Raw genomic sequence first — 17,909 nt, 5'->3', positions numbered from 1 at the left:
TTTTATAAAATATACCTACTTTTTAATGTTTAATGATTGACATTCTGTAATACACAGTTTCAAATTATTAAAAATCTAAAGAGTGTGCAATTTAAATTCTTAGTTGTAAAAAGACTGTCCCTCAGCAGTGACTGGGATTCGAAACCAGGCGTTTTCTGGTGACAGCTCAAACACTGTATATGAGATGTTAAGCTGTATATGATCTGTAGGTGCCATTGCTCCAGGTGAGGTGTGAACACACAACATCGCCATGACTCTGCTGTGCACACTGACTGATTGTGCCACTGGGGCTTCGCAAGTCGCAATTCAGTCCAAAGACTTTGAACAAACAAATGGTGAAACAGGGTTTCGTCTGTGGATCAATCTCCACATGGGGAAAGGGGACAGTGAAACAGTAAGGAAAATACAAGAGAAGAAACTGAAAGAATTATAATCACTGCAAAATAGGAAGAGATGGCTGGACATGTTAAACAGTTTGGCGGTTAATTTGTGACATTTTTGGTGACAATCAGCACACGGATTTCTCTTCATGTTCTTTAAGATGTGCAGTATATATTTTCAGTATAGATTGGTTACTTCAAAAGTCCAGTAAAGTGACAGTGGAGAGCTATCCGATACACATCTTAAAGAAGACTCCCTGTAAGTCGATTAAACATTTAATTTTCAAGTCAAATCCTTTACATGAAATAGACACCAACAATAGAAGGGGATGAGAAATGTCTTTTATCAAAATAAACCTGCTATTCACAGACCTCGGCCACAACATCTCCCAGGTACTTCTGCAGGATAAGGTCAAGCTCAGCTTTAGCCTGGCGGAAGCACTTGTCCACCTCAGATAAGTCACACCTGGCCATTGTATTTTCGAAGTAGGATTTCAGCGCCTCTTTCACCTCCTCATAGTTGTCCTGCTTCATGATTCCTGTGCCCTGGGAGAACAAGAAAGGTGAATATTCATCATCATCCCTCAACAATTCTCCAAATTGCCTGACTGCAGACACCACCATGAGGAGGAGCTGGAGTGACATAACATCATCAGTAGGCAGTGAGTCAAGAGAGGGGGAGTCATCCCACTGTTATCCTTATCCATGATCAAGAGTCTCACCCCCTGCTTTATGCTGTCCCTAGTGGTGATCTGTAGACAGTGTGTCTTCCACTTCACCCACCTCCTGAGGCAATAATCTTGAATAAACAGAGGGCTGGAGGCCCAGCCCGGCTCCTGTCTCTCTCCCCTTGGGGAAAGGAGATTTTCTCAGAACCATGTTGAGGTGAAATGGGAGTGGGATGACGCAGGTGTCTTGTAGAGGTGAGTCGCCCCTGTGTACCTCAGTGTGATTCAAGCAAGGGGGAGGGGTTTAAGGGACTTACCAATCCCGCGTATGCACCCTCTGATTCAAAGTCAGGCAGGACTTCATTGTACAGCGCCAGGCAGTCCAGCTGGATAGATGATATCATGTTCTGAGCCCAGGTCCGCACCCGTATCTCCTCCTCCTGGAGCAGCCCCTCCAGCTCGACCTGCAGGCCCTCCCTGAGCCGCCACAGGGCCACTGGGGTCAGGCCCGGGTGAGCGGGTGTACCAGGGGGTGTGTGAGGGGGCGAGCAATGGGGTATGTGGGCTGCCAAGGAGGAGGTCCATGCCCTGTCCTTCTGCACATCCCTCTCCGGGCCCTTAGGGTAGTTCCACAGCTGGGTCTCGGTCTCCTGCCTGGTGATTGGCTGGCTGGCCTGAGGGGACAGGGGCACAGAGAGGGCATGAGGAGGACAGAGAGGAAACTGAGAGGGTCTTCTTTAGGAGGACCAAGCCCTGCCCCTGGTCTCCCAGCAATCACAGTCACCATCATTGCAGCTGAAACCAAACTTTCGACAGATGTCACAGACATATCAGGCTCACAGACTTGCAGCTCTCGGCTGCCCAGGGTGAGACGCAGGGGGAGTCTGTTCCCTCTTCCTCTGACAGTCCTATCAGATGACAGCGGCAGACCCGATCCAACCCCACCTTTCCTTTCACACACAGCCACACACAGGCATGACTGTGTCACCATCATCAACACCTCCACCATTATAATCTCCACTATCTTCGTCACCATCATCTTCATCACATTTCTAATAAATGATCTCCACCATCTTCATCACCATATCCTTCTTCATCATGACAATCATCATGTCCACCATCGTCATCATCAACACCTTTCTTTACATAGAGGAGGGTGGGGGTGTGGAACAAGCTGTCTAGCCATGTTGCTAAAGCCAATACTCACGTTCCTGTGGGATCTGCCCCAGGTCTCGGTGTGACACCCTTCTCTCTGCTCGGCCATTCCTCTCTCGACTTGAGCGAGTTTCTCCAGGCGGTGCTGGGGAGGAGAAAACAGAGTTACCAGCCAGTCACACAAACACACATCATCATCATGGGCCAAGATGACCCTACATGACAGTGGCCTGTCGTCCTCGATCCAGAAGCAGTGTCCAGCCCTCAGCTATCCAGCTTCATGATCCCCAACATCCCTGTCGAGACCTGTTGAGGGGCCAGTTCTGCTAGACCAGGGGTCTCAAGCCCAATCACAATCCCTGGAGAGCCAGGTGCATCTCCAGGTTTTCTTTCCAAACAGGGCTAGCCAATTAAACAATTAATCTAATTATTTTCATAAGAAGATGTGGAAATAATGTGTTTAATAATATATTTTGATGTCTCTCACTGTTGAAGACTCAAAATATTCAAGGCATAGTTGGATATTTAAGGTCTGGATAAAGGTACAGTATTAGAATATTTTTTGTTTAATTAAAAAATTAGATCAACTTTGTAACCAAGACCTCTGGGCAGGAAACCAGATGATGCACCAGACCCTCTAGGAATGGAGTTTGAGACATGCTCACCCTCTCTCACACACAACCTCACACACACTCACCCTCTCACTACAAATACTACTACCACTACTACTACTACTACTAATAATAATAATAATAATAATAATAATAATAATAATGCAGACTTGCTTTTCTTGGGGTCTTGGGTCTGGCTCCTGTTTTGGCTGAGTCTCCTGTTACCTCCTTCCTGATCTGGGGATGTCAGACACAGTTCTGTTACAGACACGGGCTGGACTAGACTCACAAGCACAAACACCCACAGACACACACTCCCACACACTAACACACACGCAGATGCACACACTGTCAGGTAGAGTCTTTCTCCTCCTCAAGAGAAGACGACAGAGCCCTGCTGCTGCGATGAGCTTTAATTTCAGGAGGAGGAAGAAGAGGAAGAATCACAATATGAAGAAGACCATCAGTGGACTCACAGCTCTCTGGGTCTGGGGCCTGACTCTCAAACTTGTCTCCAGTCTCTGGTGGGTTTGGACATCTCTGTTCACCTCTGTAGACATCTGTGGACAGGACAGTTCATTTAGACAAACAAGTTCGACCAGACTTCACTCTCATAGTCAATCAATCAATCAATCTATTTTTTTCTTATATTTTGCCTTTTAATCCAGAACATCAAAGCACTTTACAAAACATACCTGGAAAATAGAGTATAAATGTGTAATACTGTAGTTCCTGGAGTAAGTGCTTGGATAATTCAACTACCACTGTTGTTACTTCTGCTGCTACTACTATGACCATGACTACAAATTCTAATACTAATTCTGATATTAATACTACTACTGCTGTCATTACTAGTAATAGTGATAAAAACAGAGCACTCACAGCTCTCTGGACGTTGGTCTGGAATCTAGAAAGTGGTTCCATTCTCAGGCGACTCTGGACCTCAACACCTGTTGATGGGTCACTTCTGTCAGACACACGAGTGGAGCCCAAGCCCACCTACACACACACTCACACACACTGACAGATATACACCCACACAATCACACACATTATCACACACTGACAGACACCCACCCACACATATTCACACACAGACATTACACACACACACAGACACTCACACACACTCACAGACACATTCTTACACTGACAGACACACACACATACACTACACCCACTCACAGACACACATTCACAGACACACACACAGACACAACACACACTCACAGACACAACATACATTTATACACACAATCAGACACTCACACACCTACTCGCACACATTCACAGACACACACATAGACTACAAATACTTATAGACACACACCAACACACACACACAGACAAAAACACACACACTCATAACTACAAATACAGTATAACTAACACTAACACAAATGCCACTAACATTAAAACAGTAACACTATCACTAAGAGTTACACTATCATTATCACTGACACAAACTACTAATACACTACTAATACTAATAATAACAGTAATACTATCACTAAAACTAACATGACTACTGGTGTAAATACTCTAACAGTAACTCTATAATTATAACTAATATTAACATGAATGACTAGCATCAAAACTATCAGAAGCGCAATCACTATTAATACTGACATGAACACTAGCATTAATATTAAAGCTACCGATTGTACTCTCACTAATATTAAATATGAATACACTCGCATTAGTATTAGTCCGTGACGTCAAACCACTCTTTGTGACGAAGGCAAGACACCTAGCCGGACACAGTGATGTGGCACGTGTCGCCGTGGTAACCATACTTATAATTTGTAAACAGTGGAAAAATGCATTTAAACTGTTACCTACACAAATTTATCAACTTGGAATATAATTTTCAAGCTCTAGAATACAATTTCTAAACAATCATTTGAATAATCATTCTTTAATTTGGGATTAAACAATATGAACACTAAACGCACTATGGTATTTGATCGATACAGGCTGTATTGACTGTTTTATAGATATTTAAATAATTTAAAGAAAGAAAAAAATCAGTACTCACCAATCGGTGAAGTTAATCGATGATTCTAAGGTTTTTTAGTTGAATTAATAGGTTGTCGATAGATAAGTGATCAATATCTCTCCTTAGTGCGCTCCGCGCTCCTCCCGCGGTCTCGCTCTCTGATCCCGGCGCTCTGGCTGGTGTCTGTGACGTCACAGCGTTCTTTCTGACAGAGCATAGCGAGTCTCCGCTGTCCGGAGCCCGGGGGGTTTTTCTTACAGATATACTGTAACATCTCCAAAAGAAAAAACACCAGGCTGTGAAGAGAGGCGATTCATAACAGCTTGAGAAGGAGACCGACAAACCGAGGAATACAATTTATTAAACAAAAAAATAGTTTACTTCACAGATTAATGCGTTGTATAGCATACTCCCGTAGAGCAGAACAGAAAGGGCACAAATCCCTGTAAAAAGCGCTTTTAAGCGTTTTACACGAATCTCCACAGAACAGAAGCCAGGAGGATCAGACTCCTGATCCTGGAGGTTGAAGAGTATCTCCTGGTTTTATTTCCACTCGAGCTCTCAGTTCCTCAGCCAGTTTGGTGATTTAATTAACTGTATAAGACTCCGTGAGAGACGTGTGGGAGACGCTGTATCCCAGGGCTGGTGTGGAATCACACACAGACAGGTCTTCTGTGTGATTTGAGTCCCACTGCTCAGAGGTACAGACTGTTCAACTGGTCACTATTGTAGACAAGACCATCGGTCTGCTGCTGCTGATAATCATATTACACTTATAAGAGTAGCAATACTGCTGTTCATTAAATTAGTAAAAATAATAATAAGAGATAAACACATATTGCTCAATTTTCAGTCAAACACTTCTGACAGAGGGATGGAGGCTGACTTACAGTAAAGACAATGAATCAGGGCAGTAATACTGAGGGGCTGGAGGTTCTGGAAAGGGTTAATAGAAGCTTCTTGATTCTGATCTGGAACAGAGCCCACAGCGGCCAGATTAGTGACCCTTGAGCCCAGTTCACAGAGAGGAGAACCAGGAGCTCTTCTCTGTCTCTAAGAGGCTGTGAGGAAGGAGAAAAGGGGGAGATGTGACCTGAGTCCAGGCTGTTCTGTCTGATATTATTCATGTAGCAGCACTGATTGTCTGAATGTCCTCTGGTTCTGGATTGTCAGGATAAAGAGAAGGATGGAGATGAGCTTCTGTTTGTTTTTTAGGTAGGAATTTGGGAAAAGTACTGAGTGACCCAGAGCTCTGTGTGTGTCTGAGCTGTGAATCTGACTGAGAGGAGAAAAATATTTTTGTTTTATTCTGCCTCTGAGAAGTCTTTTCCTTTGCCAAGCAATGTTCCATCCCCTTCAGATACTCTGCACAGACTGTCAGAGTAAGCAGAGAGGAGAGAGAGAGATGGACAGATAAGAGCACACACTGCGAGAGAGACAGAAATGGGGAGAGAGATGAGAAGGAGCAGGAAGACAGTGCAGGTGTTCAACCACACTGTGACCACAGGAGACAGGAGGCTTTTCTCAGCTGCTGAGGAGCTCAGTACTCATGGCCATTCAGGCTCAGAGGCTCTTGCAGCAGTAAGGTCTGAGAGCGTCTCCTCATACTGACACTGGAGCTCTGAGAGTCAGTCTCCATTCTGACAGGAACAGCCCGTCCTGTTCAGACCTGAGAGACACACTGAGAGAGCTGTGTGGGGAGAGGACCTGTCACCCTGTAGAGCTCTGAACATTGGACTCTCCTGTGTCTCCCTGTGCAGCACTAGAGCTCTGAACACTAGGCTCTCCTGTGTCTCCTTGTGCAGCACTAGAGCTATGAACACTAGGCTCCCCGTGTGTCTCCCTGTACAGCTCAGCTCTCAGCTGCCTCATCACACTGACACCCACAGCCTCACAGTACAGCCTGGTTTCCTGTGCTGGAAGAGCTCGGAGGAGCAAAAACCACAGACTCACTGCAGAGTCTGACCTGAGGCTCCAGTGAAGCTCTGCCTTAAATCACCGTTGTATTAACAAGGACTGAACTTTTTTTTATTATTTTGTTGCTTTTTCTAATTTGAAACTGACTCCTGCTCTGTGGCTCCTGCTGCTGCAGCTATTATGGTGAAGCTGTAACACAAGAACTCTGCTATATTGAACAGGAGAGTTTAAATACAGCATAACTGCTAATACTACTACTGCTACCACAACTGCTGCTGCCACTGATACTACTGCTACTACTAATACTTTACTGCTGCTCCTAGTGCTGCTCCTACTACCTATAATAATAAGGAAGAGGATGTGAGCTGTGCCCTCACACTGTTCAGACTGGGGGTGTATCAGTGTATCAGTATCAGTTCAGCTCCACTGTGCTGTTAGAGAGTCTCAGTCATGCAGTCGGCTCCACACAGAGAGACACTGGGGCCACAGCTGGAGGGGTTGGAACATCTGTGTGGACTGGAGCTGCGCAGGGACAGACTCAGGGTCTGAGGGAGAGCTGCTGTCCAACAGGCTCAGTACATAAGGGACAATCACTGCTGAGCTTTTCTTTCTTTTTCATTTAAATTATTGATCACAGTCACAGGACAGCCAGTTCTTATTCAGTCCACCTTGTCTCCGTATTCCTGTGCTGACCTGAATGACCTCACTGCCACCTTGAGCACAGGCTCTCCTCACACTGCCCTTGACCAGGACCAGAAGACATTACTGTCTGGAGACACAACAACTCTGTGACTCACTGCAGGACACCAGTCACTGGACACTGCCTTACACAGACAAAAAGACAGGACCTCGTTCTAGACACTTCCTGATACAGACTGCAAGAATTACAGGACCATATATACATAATTGATTATCTTGATACTGATTTAAAAATATAATACTTGTCTACAATTTTTTTTAGTTTAATATCTGATCTCTTCCTGCCCCTGCAGCACCTGCAGCCCTGCTGTCTGTATCTGTATCTGTGTTTCCTCCAGTGAGACACAGAGCCGCTCCTGTCTCTCCTCTCCTCCGCACTGCTGGGAGTGTCTTCAGGGAGAGGAAACAGTGATGTGTTTCTGATATATATGGAGAAGACTGAAAGGGCCCTGTGTGATTGGCCGTCCCGCCTGTGTGAGAGGTTCCTGCTGTCAGTCTGAAAAGGCAGTGCTGTGTGTGATTGGCGGGGCGGGGGGCTGTGTTGTTACTGGGGGTCTGGGGTGCGGAGCAGCAGCTCAGTTGCCCTGTGGGCTCAGGGGTGAAGACAGGGGTCTCAGCTGCGCTCTGTCCTGATGACAATGGAAGGCTGCCTGTCCATCTTCTCTCTCGCTGTCCTGGTGCTGCACAGCTCAGCCAGTAAGTGTTGAGTCTTCTTCTGTTCAGACACACAACAACTGAAATTAAAGTTTGGATGAAAAAAGGATAAAAAGTATTTTGAAATGAGATTGCCTTGAAAAATATTAATGTTCTATTATAACTTCTATAGAAAAATATGGGCTTAGATATGTTAATGTTTTATTTTAAATTCAGGTTTCTGGGTATTTGTCCAAATTTATTATAACTGCATTTTAGGGGTTCTATGAGTCAGGAAGAATTAATTGCTAGTGTTGAAAAGCTAATTCATGAATAATAATTTTACCTCATCTGATTTGCTGACATAAAACTAAAGTTTTAAGTGGAAAAACACAAATCTAAATTGAAAATGAGCTTGGGTTGAAAAATGTTAACATTCTTTTTAAAATTAAGCTTTCTGTGTAACAAAATTGTCATAATTGTTTATTTCTGAGTATGTGAATAATAAAAAAGCAGTACTAATAAAATAATTCCTTATAGCTCACACTTCAGTTGATATCTACTGTATAATTGTCTGTAAACATTATTTTAAGATGTTGCCATCAGTGTTATAAACATTCATGAGCTATTACACACCCTGAGGACAGGGCTGGGGATACAGGACGGGGTTCTGTTACTTACAAGTTATCAATCTACAGCAGAGGCTGGTTATCATCGGACTTTATTGATACTTTCTAAAATATTTGATATATAAAATATATATACTATCTATATAAAGTATTTACAACTCCTAATCTGTCACCGTAAAAATAAAAATATGTAAGCTATTTCTTAGACATAGAAAAAAATGAAGACAAAAAAGTATCTATAATAGTATAATATTGTGATTTGGAAATAACGAACACTGTGATTTTTAGTATTTTTATTGTTATTTTATTAATTAAAATCAATATTTATTATTTTATTATTACAGACTAATGTATGAATAGAAATCAGTGTGTTATTAATGACTGAAGTATCATTAAGACTGACATTTTATTATTAGGGAATGGTGTTTTCATAGAAATAATTAAAAGCCTGATGCATTAATAGAGGTAAGTGTATTGTTAAATACTAGTACATTTCTGAGACATATATTATTATTACAGTCTGATGTATTAATAGCATTGTGTAATTAAAGACTGGAATTTTATTGAGATTTTAATATTAAAATAATATTTTAATATTACAGAGTGATGTATTCATAGAAATATGTGTAATTATAGACCAAAGTATTATTGAGTCTGATAGACTGATAATTATTATTACATACTGATATATTCATAGTGATAAGCGTGTTATTAACTAACAGGAGGATTATTGAGACACTGGTATTTTATTATTAAATACTAATGTATTAATAGGTATACAGTAAGTTTACACTGGATTTTTAATGGTGCCAATGTATCGCTTGTGTGTTCAGACAGTCCAGGTTTCTGTCATTAAGCCCTGCGAGATTCAGTTACCGTAAAACCATGTATTTAATTTTGGTGTTATAAGAAATGTTGTTCCATTATGATAGGTAATTATGGGTTACCCATCTGCAGTTTAAAGATATACAATTGGGTTCTGAAAATGTAAAACACTGAAGCCATAGGACAATTGGCTCTTGTAGTTTTTAAAGTGTTAAAATAAAATTGATGTTATCATTATCTGGTTCCTATAGACCAAGTTTGCTGTGTTTGACATTGAGCAGGACAGGCTGATAATGGTTACATTCTGTATTGCTTTATCAAACAGAAAATGCAGAATTTAAGATCAATTGTGAGAATTATTATTATTATTATTATTGGGAAATATTGACTGAGGTGTAACAGCAATAATTTAACAGCTAAAGGACATTGTGACATTACAACAAGAATTTAAAAACTATAGGAAGTTGTGTTATGTTTATACAGGATTTGAGTGCTACTTCACAACTAAATTATTTGTTTTATGTTCTTAGTTGTTGTCTTAGTTACAAAATGATGGAATATTTGTTTGTATATTGTGAAGGTTTAATAAGATGTTTATTTGTTTATTGGAGGTATATAATCAAATACACATATTTAAGTATGGATAATACAAATTAAATTAATCATTACTTTATCACACAATAACACATAAACTAAGCCTTGAAATATTAAATAGGCAAGCACTTAGAGATTCATAACCCAGCAGTTGAGTTTTGAGCAGTTTCTCAGGAAACCACAATAATACAATAAGTGTCAGTATCTGTGTCTGTGTTAAACCTATCCTGTATTTGTGAAAAATAATGTGCTTCAATATAATTTAATTAGTCAAGCATGTGTTAAATATATATATTGACAGGTAAAGGCTAGAAAGAGACAATGAGAATATACCCTTAACATACTGTACATTTTAGAACAACATGTGAAGCACCTGTAAACCACTGACCACTGTAGTGATCCCAGACGTCTGACGTGTCAGTCATTCCAGGCACGATGCACTATAGTGGCCACAGCTCCCAGAAACACATGTTCGAACCCTCTGAAGTCATGCAGTCATTGCAGTTACTTTCCTCTACAGTGAAAGCAGCTCACAGAGTCCCAGTCATTAAAAACACTGTCCACTGTAGTGACCACAGCTTTCGGAAACACACAGACACAAATTGCTTATCTGAAGTCATACACCCTCCACTGCAGTGACCATATGTCCCAGAATCCCAGGGAAAAAAGTCATTGCAGACACTGACCACTGTCTTGATCACTATACTGAATAGTTTAATTTTAATTATTTTTCCTAAAAAGAATCCATTTGCCTTGCACTTAAATATTTTTATTACAAGATCTTATTAAAGGTGATAAAAGGTCTGACATGATTTGTCTTGATTTCAGCCTTTACATTAACAAAAGCTGAAATTTCAATAAGGGTGTATAGACTTTTGATATTCACTGTGTGCATACAAGTCCAAGCCCTCTGAAGTCATGCAGTCTTTACAGCCACTGTCCACTGTCATGACCACATATCCCAGAAAAATACAGAAACACAAGTACCAGTCTATTGAAGTCATAAAGTCATTTAAGTCACAGATCACTTAAGTGACTGCAGTTCTCAAGGTAGTATCCAGGATAGGCCTGACACATACAGGTGTGAACATCAGGGTGTCGATGTTTGTGTGACCGCTTTGTGAAATAGAGTGGGTTATCTCTAGTGGAGACTGAGTGATCTCCAGTGGACAGTGGTTGATCTCCAGTGAAAAGTGAGTGATCTATTCCAGTGGAAAGTGAATGAATCTTTCCTATGGCTCTTTCAGTCTGGTTTGACAGACTCATGTCTATTGTGTCAGAGTAGAGAGACTGTATTGCACTGATTCACAATTCAAGACTGCAGCTTCTCTTCTCTGTTCTAAATGACCTTTTCTCTGAGTTGGACACTTTGTTTAATGATATTGTGTGCATGTTTGTTGTAAAGTGCAAAAAAAGAAAGAGTGAAAATTGCAAATTTCCTTTTGGACACCTTGAAGAGCTGTAAAAATAGAGAAAACAAGCTCTTTCTAGTCACATTGTAGCAATATTCTAGGTACTGATTTCTTCAAGACCCGGTGTTATTTAGTTTTTATTGATTGATTCATTAGTCGAACATTTTTCAAAAGGTGGGTATTTTTTTTTGTGAGATGAGATGGGAATTTGAGAATTAATCTGTAATTTATGTTTTGGTAATGTATCTGATTGTGTTATAGTATTGAATATATAAAGAAAAGCATAGAAAATTATTTTCCTCTTATTTTGGTTGAGTATGTTTGTTGACTGAGGAACTAATGTTTTACTGAATGTATTATTGTGAATTGTTAAACAAACATGGAGACTAGAGTTAAACCCCTCCCCTCTCTCTGCAGGCAGTGCTGATGTGAGGCTGGTGAATGGTGCCAGTGCCTGTGAGGGGAGAGTGGAGGTGTATCACGAGGGACAGTGGGGGACAGTGTGTGATGATGAATGGGATCTTGATGATGCTGCAGTGGTGTGCAGACAGCTGGGCTGTGGATCAGCTGTTTCAGCACCAGGAAAAGCTCACTTTGGAGCAGGGTCTGGAAACATCTGGCATTTGAGCTGTAGAGGCTCAGAGGCTGCAGTGAAGTTCTGTGGCTCTCCAACATCAGCAAATTCAGCCTGTGGTCATAATGAAGATTCGGGCATCATTTGTTCAGGTATGGCAAGCTAATTTAACTTGACTTAAACTGTTTAAAATATGTATTTTCTCAAATATAATAAGATCAGTAAATAGAGGGTGCTATCATTCTGAAGATTCAGTGGGTATTTGCTCAGGTAGGATGAGCCATTTCATGTTTACCCAAAATGCGTAAATAAATATGATAACAGATATGATTAAGAATTTTACAATTTCCTTTAATTAGTATCATAATTATCAATAGATCACAATTGTGTTTACATGCAATATAACTGAGACTTTACGTTTGCTGGGTTCTTAAACTTTTAATGTCATTTTTACTGATAGATTGTGTTCAGTACACTAAAAAGAGGAAGAATGTGATATATAACTCTCAACGGTTTGGTTGCTGAATATCTTTTATACAGAATAATTTAACTAGAATAATAAAAAATGTCAGTGCCCAGGTCAGACAGTCCTGCTCCAGCAGTGCCAGGCTGTGACAGTCCTGGTCTTGTCCAGAGTGTCTGTCAGTGCCCAGGTCAGACAGTCCTGCTCCAGCAGTGCCAGGCTGTGACAGTCCTGGTCTTGTCCTAAGTGTCTGTCAGTGCCCAGGTCAGACAGTCCTGCTCTAGTAATGCCAGGCTGTGACAGTCCTGGTCTTGCCCAGTGTGTGTGTCAGTGCCCAGGTCAGACAGTCCTGCTCCAGCAGTGCCAGGCTATGACAGTCCTGGTCTTGTCCAGAGTATCTGTCAGTGCCCAGGTCAGACAGTCCTGCTCCAGCAGTGTCAGGCTGTGACAGTCCTGGTCTTGTCCAGAGTGTCTGTCAGTGCCCAGGTCAGACAGTCCTGCTCCTGCAGTGCCAGGCTGTGACAGTCCTGGTCTTGTCCAGACTGTCTGTCAGTGCCCAGGTCAGACAGTCCTGCTCCAGCAGTGCCAGGCTGTGACAGTCCTGGTCTTGCCCAGAGTGTGTGTCAGTGCCCAGGTCAGACAGTCCTGCTCCAGCAGTGCCAGACTGTGACAGTCCTGGTCTTGTCCAGAGTGTGTGTCAGTGCCCAGGTCAGACAGTCCTGCTCCAGCAGTGCTAGGCTGTGACAGTCCTGGTCTTGTCCAGAGTGTGTGTCAGTGCCCAGGTCAGACAGTCCTGCTCCAGCAGTGCCAGGCTGTGACTGTCCTGGTCTTGTCCAGAGTGTCTGTCAGTGCCCAGGTCAGACAGTCCTGCTCCAGCAGTGCCAGACTGTGACAGTCCTGGTCTTGCCCAGAGTGTGTGTCAGTGCCCAGGTCTGACTGTCCTGTTCCTGCAGTGCCAGGCTGTGACAGTCCTGGTCTTGTCCTGAGTGTCTGTCAGTGCCCAGGTCAGACAGTCCTGCTCCAGCAGTGCCAGGCTGTGACAGTCCTGGTCTTGTCCAGAGTGTCTGTCAGTGCCCAAGTCAGACAGTCCTGCTCTAGCAGTGCCAGGCTATGACAGTACTGGTCTTGTCCAGAGTATCTGTCAGTGCCCAGGTCAGACAGTCCTGCTCCAGTAATGCCAGGCTGTGAAAGTCCTAGTCTTGTCCTGAGTGTCTGTCAGTGCCCAGGTCAGACAGTCCTGCTCCAGCAGTGCCAGGCTGTGACAGTCCTGGTCATCTCCAGAGTATCTGTCAGTGCCCAGGTCAGACTGTCCTGCTCCAGCAGTGCCAGGATGTGAGATCTCTGTTCCTTGGGTTTATAACGTCTGGAGTAACGCTGCTCTTCTTTTGTGAATTAGATGATAATGATCAGCCATTTCTTCTGTAGTTATTAATTTCATACCTCTGGCTCCACTGAATTGGAAGAAGCAGAATTCATGGATGGATTTGTTATCAGTTTCTGTTTTGATTGATTTCACAGCAGTCTGTGTGCAACATGTAGCACTACTGTCAGCGCTGTAGTAATAGTTATGGGCATGTTGAGCAGCTGGAATGATAGTGATAATTTGGGTACTTTGTAATGTTCCACAGACTGATCAATTTGGTGTCTGTGAGTTTTATTTGCCCCAGTGTACAGCTAATAATGCACTGAGTTTCTTCAGAGACACATTTTAGAGAACAGGTGGAGGTGGAGGTGGAGATTGGTGATTTAGCCTCTTTGATCTTAATATACATCTAAAATTATTTGATTAACATATATCTACATTATTTCTGGAAGAAATTAATCAATTTTACATTCAGTTAAAACATTCAGCCACAAAATATTTTTTGGTTTAACTATTTGACGTTGACCTTTCAGATTTTCTTCCAACACTCCTCTCTTTCATTTAATTTTTATATCCTATTATCTATATTCTTATTGAAAGCACTTTGCATTATTGTACAATTGATTGTTATAGTATATGCATTTATAAAATGTAATTTTCTACGCCAAATTGTAGGTGTAAATCTGTTTATGAATGGAACAATAAGAAGTCAAGATTTAAATTGAGAATCTATTATATTTATTTTTTCACATGAAGTTGGTTTATTTTCATAGGGTAGTAAGTTTAATTCTCACAGGCACCAGGTTCAGTGACAGTGAGCAATGAGCTGCACTGTGAGAGATTACCTGCTCAGACTGACAGCCTGTAGTTCTCTATTGCAGGTTTTGTGAGGCTGGTGAATGGACACAGTCTCTGCTCTGGGAGAGTGGAGGTGAATCTCAAGAACACCTGGACCTCAGTGTGCGACTCTGACTTTGACTGGCAGGATGCAGAGGTTGTCTGTCGGGAGCTGGACTGTGGGGCTCCTGCAGTGATACACAGAGGCGCTCATTTCCGACAGGGCCAGGGTGCAGTCAAGTGAAAGCAGTTCCAGTGTAGAGGACAAGAGTCCAAGCTACAGCACTGCCCCACTGCAGCCAGGCCAGAGCAGAGCTGCTCCCAGAGTAGAGCTGTGAGTCTGACTTGTACAGGTAAAAGAGTCACATCACTGTCCTTCATGGAAACAATTGTTATAGAGTCGTAAATGATACGTATTTTGATTGGGTGATCTCTGAAGTAGACTGAGTGATCTCCAGGGGAGAGTGGGTGATCTCCTGAGGAGTGTCGAGTGGGGCAGCACGCAATCGGCATGTTCTAGGCAGGGTCCCAAGCACACACCCCACACACCAGACTTAATTTAAAACATGATTTGTTAGCTGGAACTTACAGTATATGACCTGGACCTGGCACAGTAGACATAGGAGCTTGTTGTTTTTGAGGATGTCGGTTGGCTGTGTTGGTGTTCCGATTGGCACCCGGTGTGGAACTGCTAGGGGAAGAAAATAACATAGGTGGTTCAGCGTAAGAACTGAGGGGATGGTGCTTTCTGCCTGGGCTGTCTTGTGAAACGTGTATCTACAGCCTGTGCAATGGCGAAAACTGCCCTTCAGCCTTGAGGCTGGGAAAACGAATCAGCCTAGGCTGTGCCAAAGCCTGTTTTAATAGCAGCAGCCTACCCTTCAGCCCACTCAGACTGTGTGGGAAAAAAGTACAGTTAGCAGGTAGTAGGTAGATTTTTCAATTGTAACAAAGCTCCTCACCAATGAAGCTAGGAAAAGTAAGATAAACAGCCAGTGTGATGGCAAGGACTGTTACAGAAATATCAACGCTATTCTTCAGGCCTAAGACTGGAATTGTAGAGATAAAAATATAAGTGAAAACCTTCATCTTGGGGACGGTTTATTAATACTTTATTTCAATATGTGCCAGGCTGAGGCAATTATTGGGGAATTTTTCTGTCTTCTCCAAGTCCATCCTGGTTTTATGTGGCCTAGAGCAGGGTGCTAATTTTCTCCTATGAGCTGCACATCGTTATCTTACGTATGGGGAAAACTTGGAAAAATGAGTCCCCAGGGAAAGTAGCACCCTTTGAGGAAACAATCCCTTATGGCATCACAATATCTGTCCTTATTCTATGCCTGCTATTGGTTTCTCACTCACTATGTGCTGGATCTTATAGTTTTTTTCACTGTATTGGTACTTTAATTTGTTGTATTTCTTGTGGCCTGCTGTGGTGTCATGCTGGTGAAGTTCTCTCCTATCTGCTGGATACACAGGGTTCAGGCTGGCGAACGGCTCTGACTCCTGCTCTGGCCGAGTGGAGTTACAGTGGCTCTTCAAGGACTGGGGGACAGTGTGTGACCTGTACTGGGACCTGAGAGATGCCAGGGCTCTCTGCCAGCAGCTGGGCTGTGGAGAGGCTGTAGCAGCACCAGGACAGGCCTGGTTTGGACAGGGCAGTGGACCAGTAAGGGCTGATGTGTTTGAGTGCAAGGGCAATGAGAGCCGTCTCTCACACTGCGCTGTCTCTTCATGGGGGAGAGCAGTGTGCTCTCATGGACAGGACGCAGGAGTCATCTGCTCTGGTGAGAATCGTGTATTTAAAACACAGTGACACTCCCTCTGCTTGCACACAGAAGCACACTGTTTTCATGATTGAATATCTGCTCTGTTACACACTCCCAGTTATGTAAGAGATGCAAAGATGAAAACACATATTCCTTAAAACGTGAGGGTGTTTTAAACATGTCATATCTATCTCAAATATTCCCTCAAGGTGTTATTAGGTTGTTATTTTCTTTCTGATGGATAGATGCACAAATACACTGAGGACTAAAGCTCAGTTTTATATTTATGTTGATATCAATGCTCTAAAAGATTAAAGAAAGTTCTGTACCTCAGTATCCTGTAATTAACATCTGACCTGCTTAATTAGTTTAATTAATAGAGCCCAATTAAACAGGAGCCTGAAAAGAAAGTGAGTCTCAGAAAGTCAAAGTTTACAGATGTTATGTGCAGTTGAGCCCCACACACAGCTGACATTCCACTGGTGAAACATCACTCCTGTGGACAGAAATGAGCTCCTTTCTTCTCTTTTACAGACTCAAATATGACCAGAGATTCACCTGGAGCAGGTAAAGAGAGAATGAGGACTGTCTTAATCACATCAGTGCTGTTTTATTTGTAGTTTCATTTCTGGTGTTAAATTGCTCCTCTCACACAAGGTTAACAGTCTGATTTCTCTCTCTCTGTTTGTTTCACAGACTTCCTTTCTTCAGCTCTTCCCTCTTCCAAAACACCAGGTATGAATAAGCCCCTGTTCTGTATCTCCAGGGCTCTCAGTGTGTGCTGATGTCTCTGTTGCTCAGTGGAATCCCAGATCAGTCAGTGAGGCAACAGCTGTGTGTGTGCAGTTTTTTCTGTGTGTCACAAACACACTCGGGTCTTTGGGATCTACAGGAAACACATCTATCTGAATAATGCAATTTGACACTGGTGGAGCTATTGTCTCTATGCCCAACAGTGGGTCAGAAAAAATAACTTATCTGGTATATTGTTTATGAACAATGTGGAATATGTTAAACTTACTGTATATATTAAATATATATATATAATATTATATATATACTGCTTATGAACAATTTGTTACAGTAAGTGTATATATTAAATTAATCAAAAGTCAAGAAACACTGTACTTGAACTGTATCTGCTGTGCCTAGTGGGCCAACTTGTAACAGGAGGTCATGGTGATCTCTTAGAACTCCTGATCTCTGACCCCTGACCTCTAATTTTCTGGTCCTAGATCAGCTATCCCTTAGGCTGGTTGGGAGAGGAGATGATTGTGCTGGGAGGCTGGAGGTATATCACAATGGTTCCTGGGGGACAGTCTGCGATGACTCCTGGGACCTGGCAGACTCTCAGGTGGTATGCAGACAGCTCCAGTGTGGG

General features: G+C 42.5%; 1 protein-coding gene across 4 annotated transcripts; it reads right to left on the bottom strand.

Moving 5' to 3' along the window:
* Window positions 1-705: 705 nt before the first annotated feature.
* On the bottom strand, window positions 706-4,990 carry LOC148668509 (uncharacterized). Of its 4 annotated transcripts, none has more exons than XM_088632577.1 (7): window positions 4,853-4,990; window positions 3,697-3,764; window positions 3,291-3,374; window positions 2,989-3,051; window positions 2,256-2,348; window positions 1,366-1,722; window positions 706-926 (listed from the first exon to the last, which is right to left on the bottom strand). In XM_088632577.1, the coding sequence occupies exons 2-7, from the start codon at window positions 3,736-3,738 to the stop codon at window positions 741-743; spliced, it is 825 nt and encodes a 274-aa protein (XP_088488703.1). In that variant the 5' UTR covers window positions 3,739-3,764; window positions 4,853-4,990; the 3' UTR covers window positions 706-740. The 4 variants fall into 4 exon arrangements, with proteins under 4 accessions (XP_088488703.1, XP_088488705.1, XP_088488706.1 ...); XM_088632579.1 differs by lacking the exon at window positions 4,853-4,990 and adding an exon at window positions 4,444-4,474; XM_088632580.1 differs by lacking the exon at window positions 2,989-3,051.
* Between the last annotated feature and the right edge of the window lie 12,919 nt (window positions 4,991-17,909).

Source organism: Lepisosteus platostomus, chromosome 5 (genome assembly GCF_059453375.1).
Source record: "Lepisosteus platostomus isolate fLepPlt1 chromosome 5, fLepPlt1.hap1, whole genome shotgun sequence".
NCBI lineage: Eukaryota > Metazoa > Chordata > Actinopteri > Semionotiformes > Lepisosteidae > Lepisosteus > Lepisosteus platostomus.
This window is presented reverse-complemented; position numbering and strand designations above follow the sequence as displayed.

Excerpts from the sequence above, each read along its gene's own strand:
- LOC148668509 (XM_088632577.1), bottom strand. The coding sequence starts at position 3,738 with ATGGAACCACTTTCTAGATTCCAGACCAACGTCCAGAGAGCT. Across the intron at positions 3,052-3,290 it reads GGCCCCAGACCCAGAGAGCT|ATCAGGAAGGAGGTAACAGG; the intron begins GTGAGTCCACTG and ends TGACATCCCCAG. Across the intron at positions 1,723-2,255 it reads GGGGCAGATCCCACAGGAAC|GCCAGCCAGCCAATCACCAG; the intron begins GTGAGTATTGGC and ends CTGTCCCCTCAG.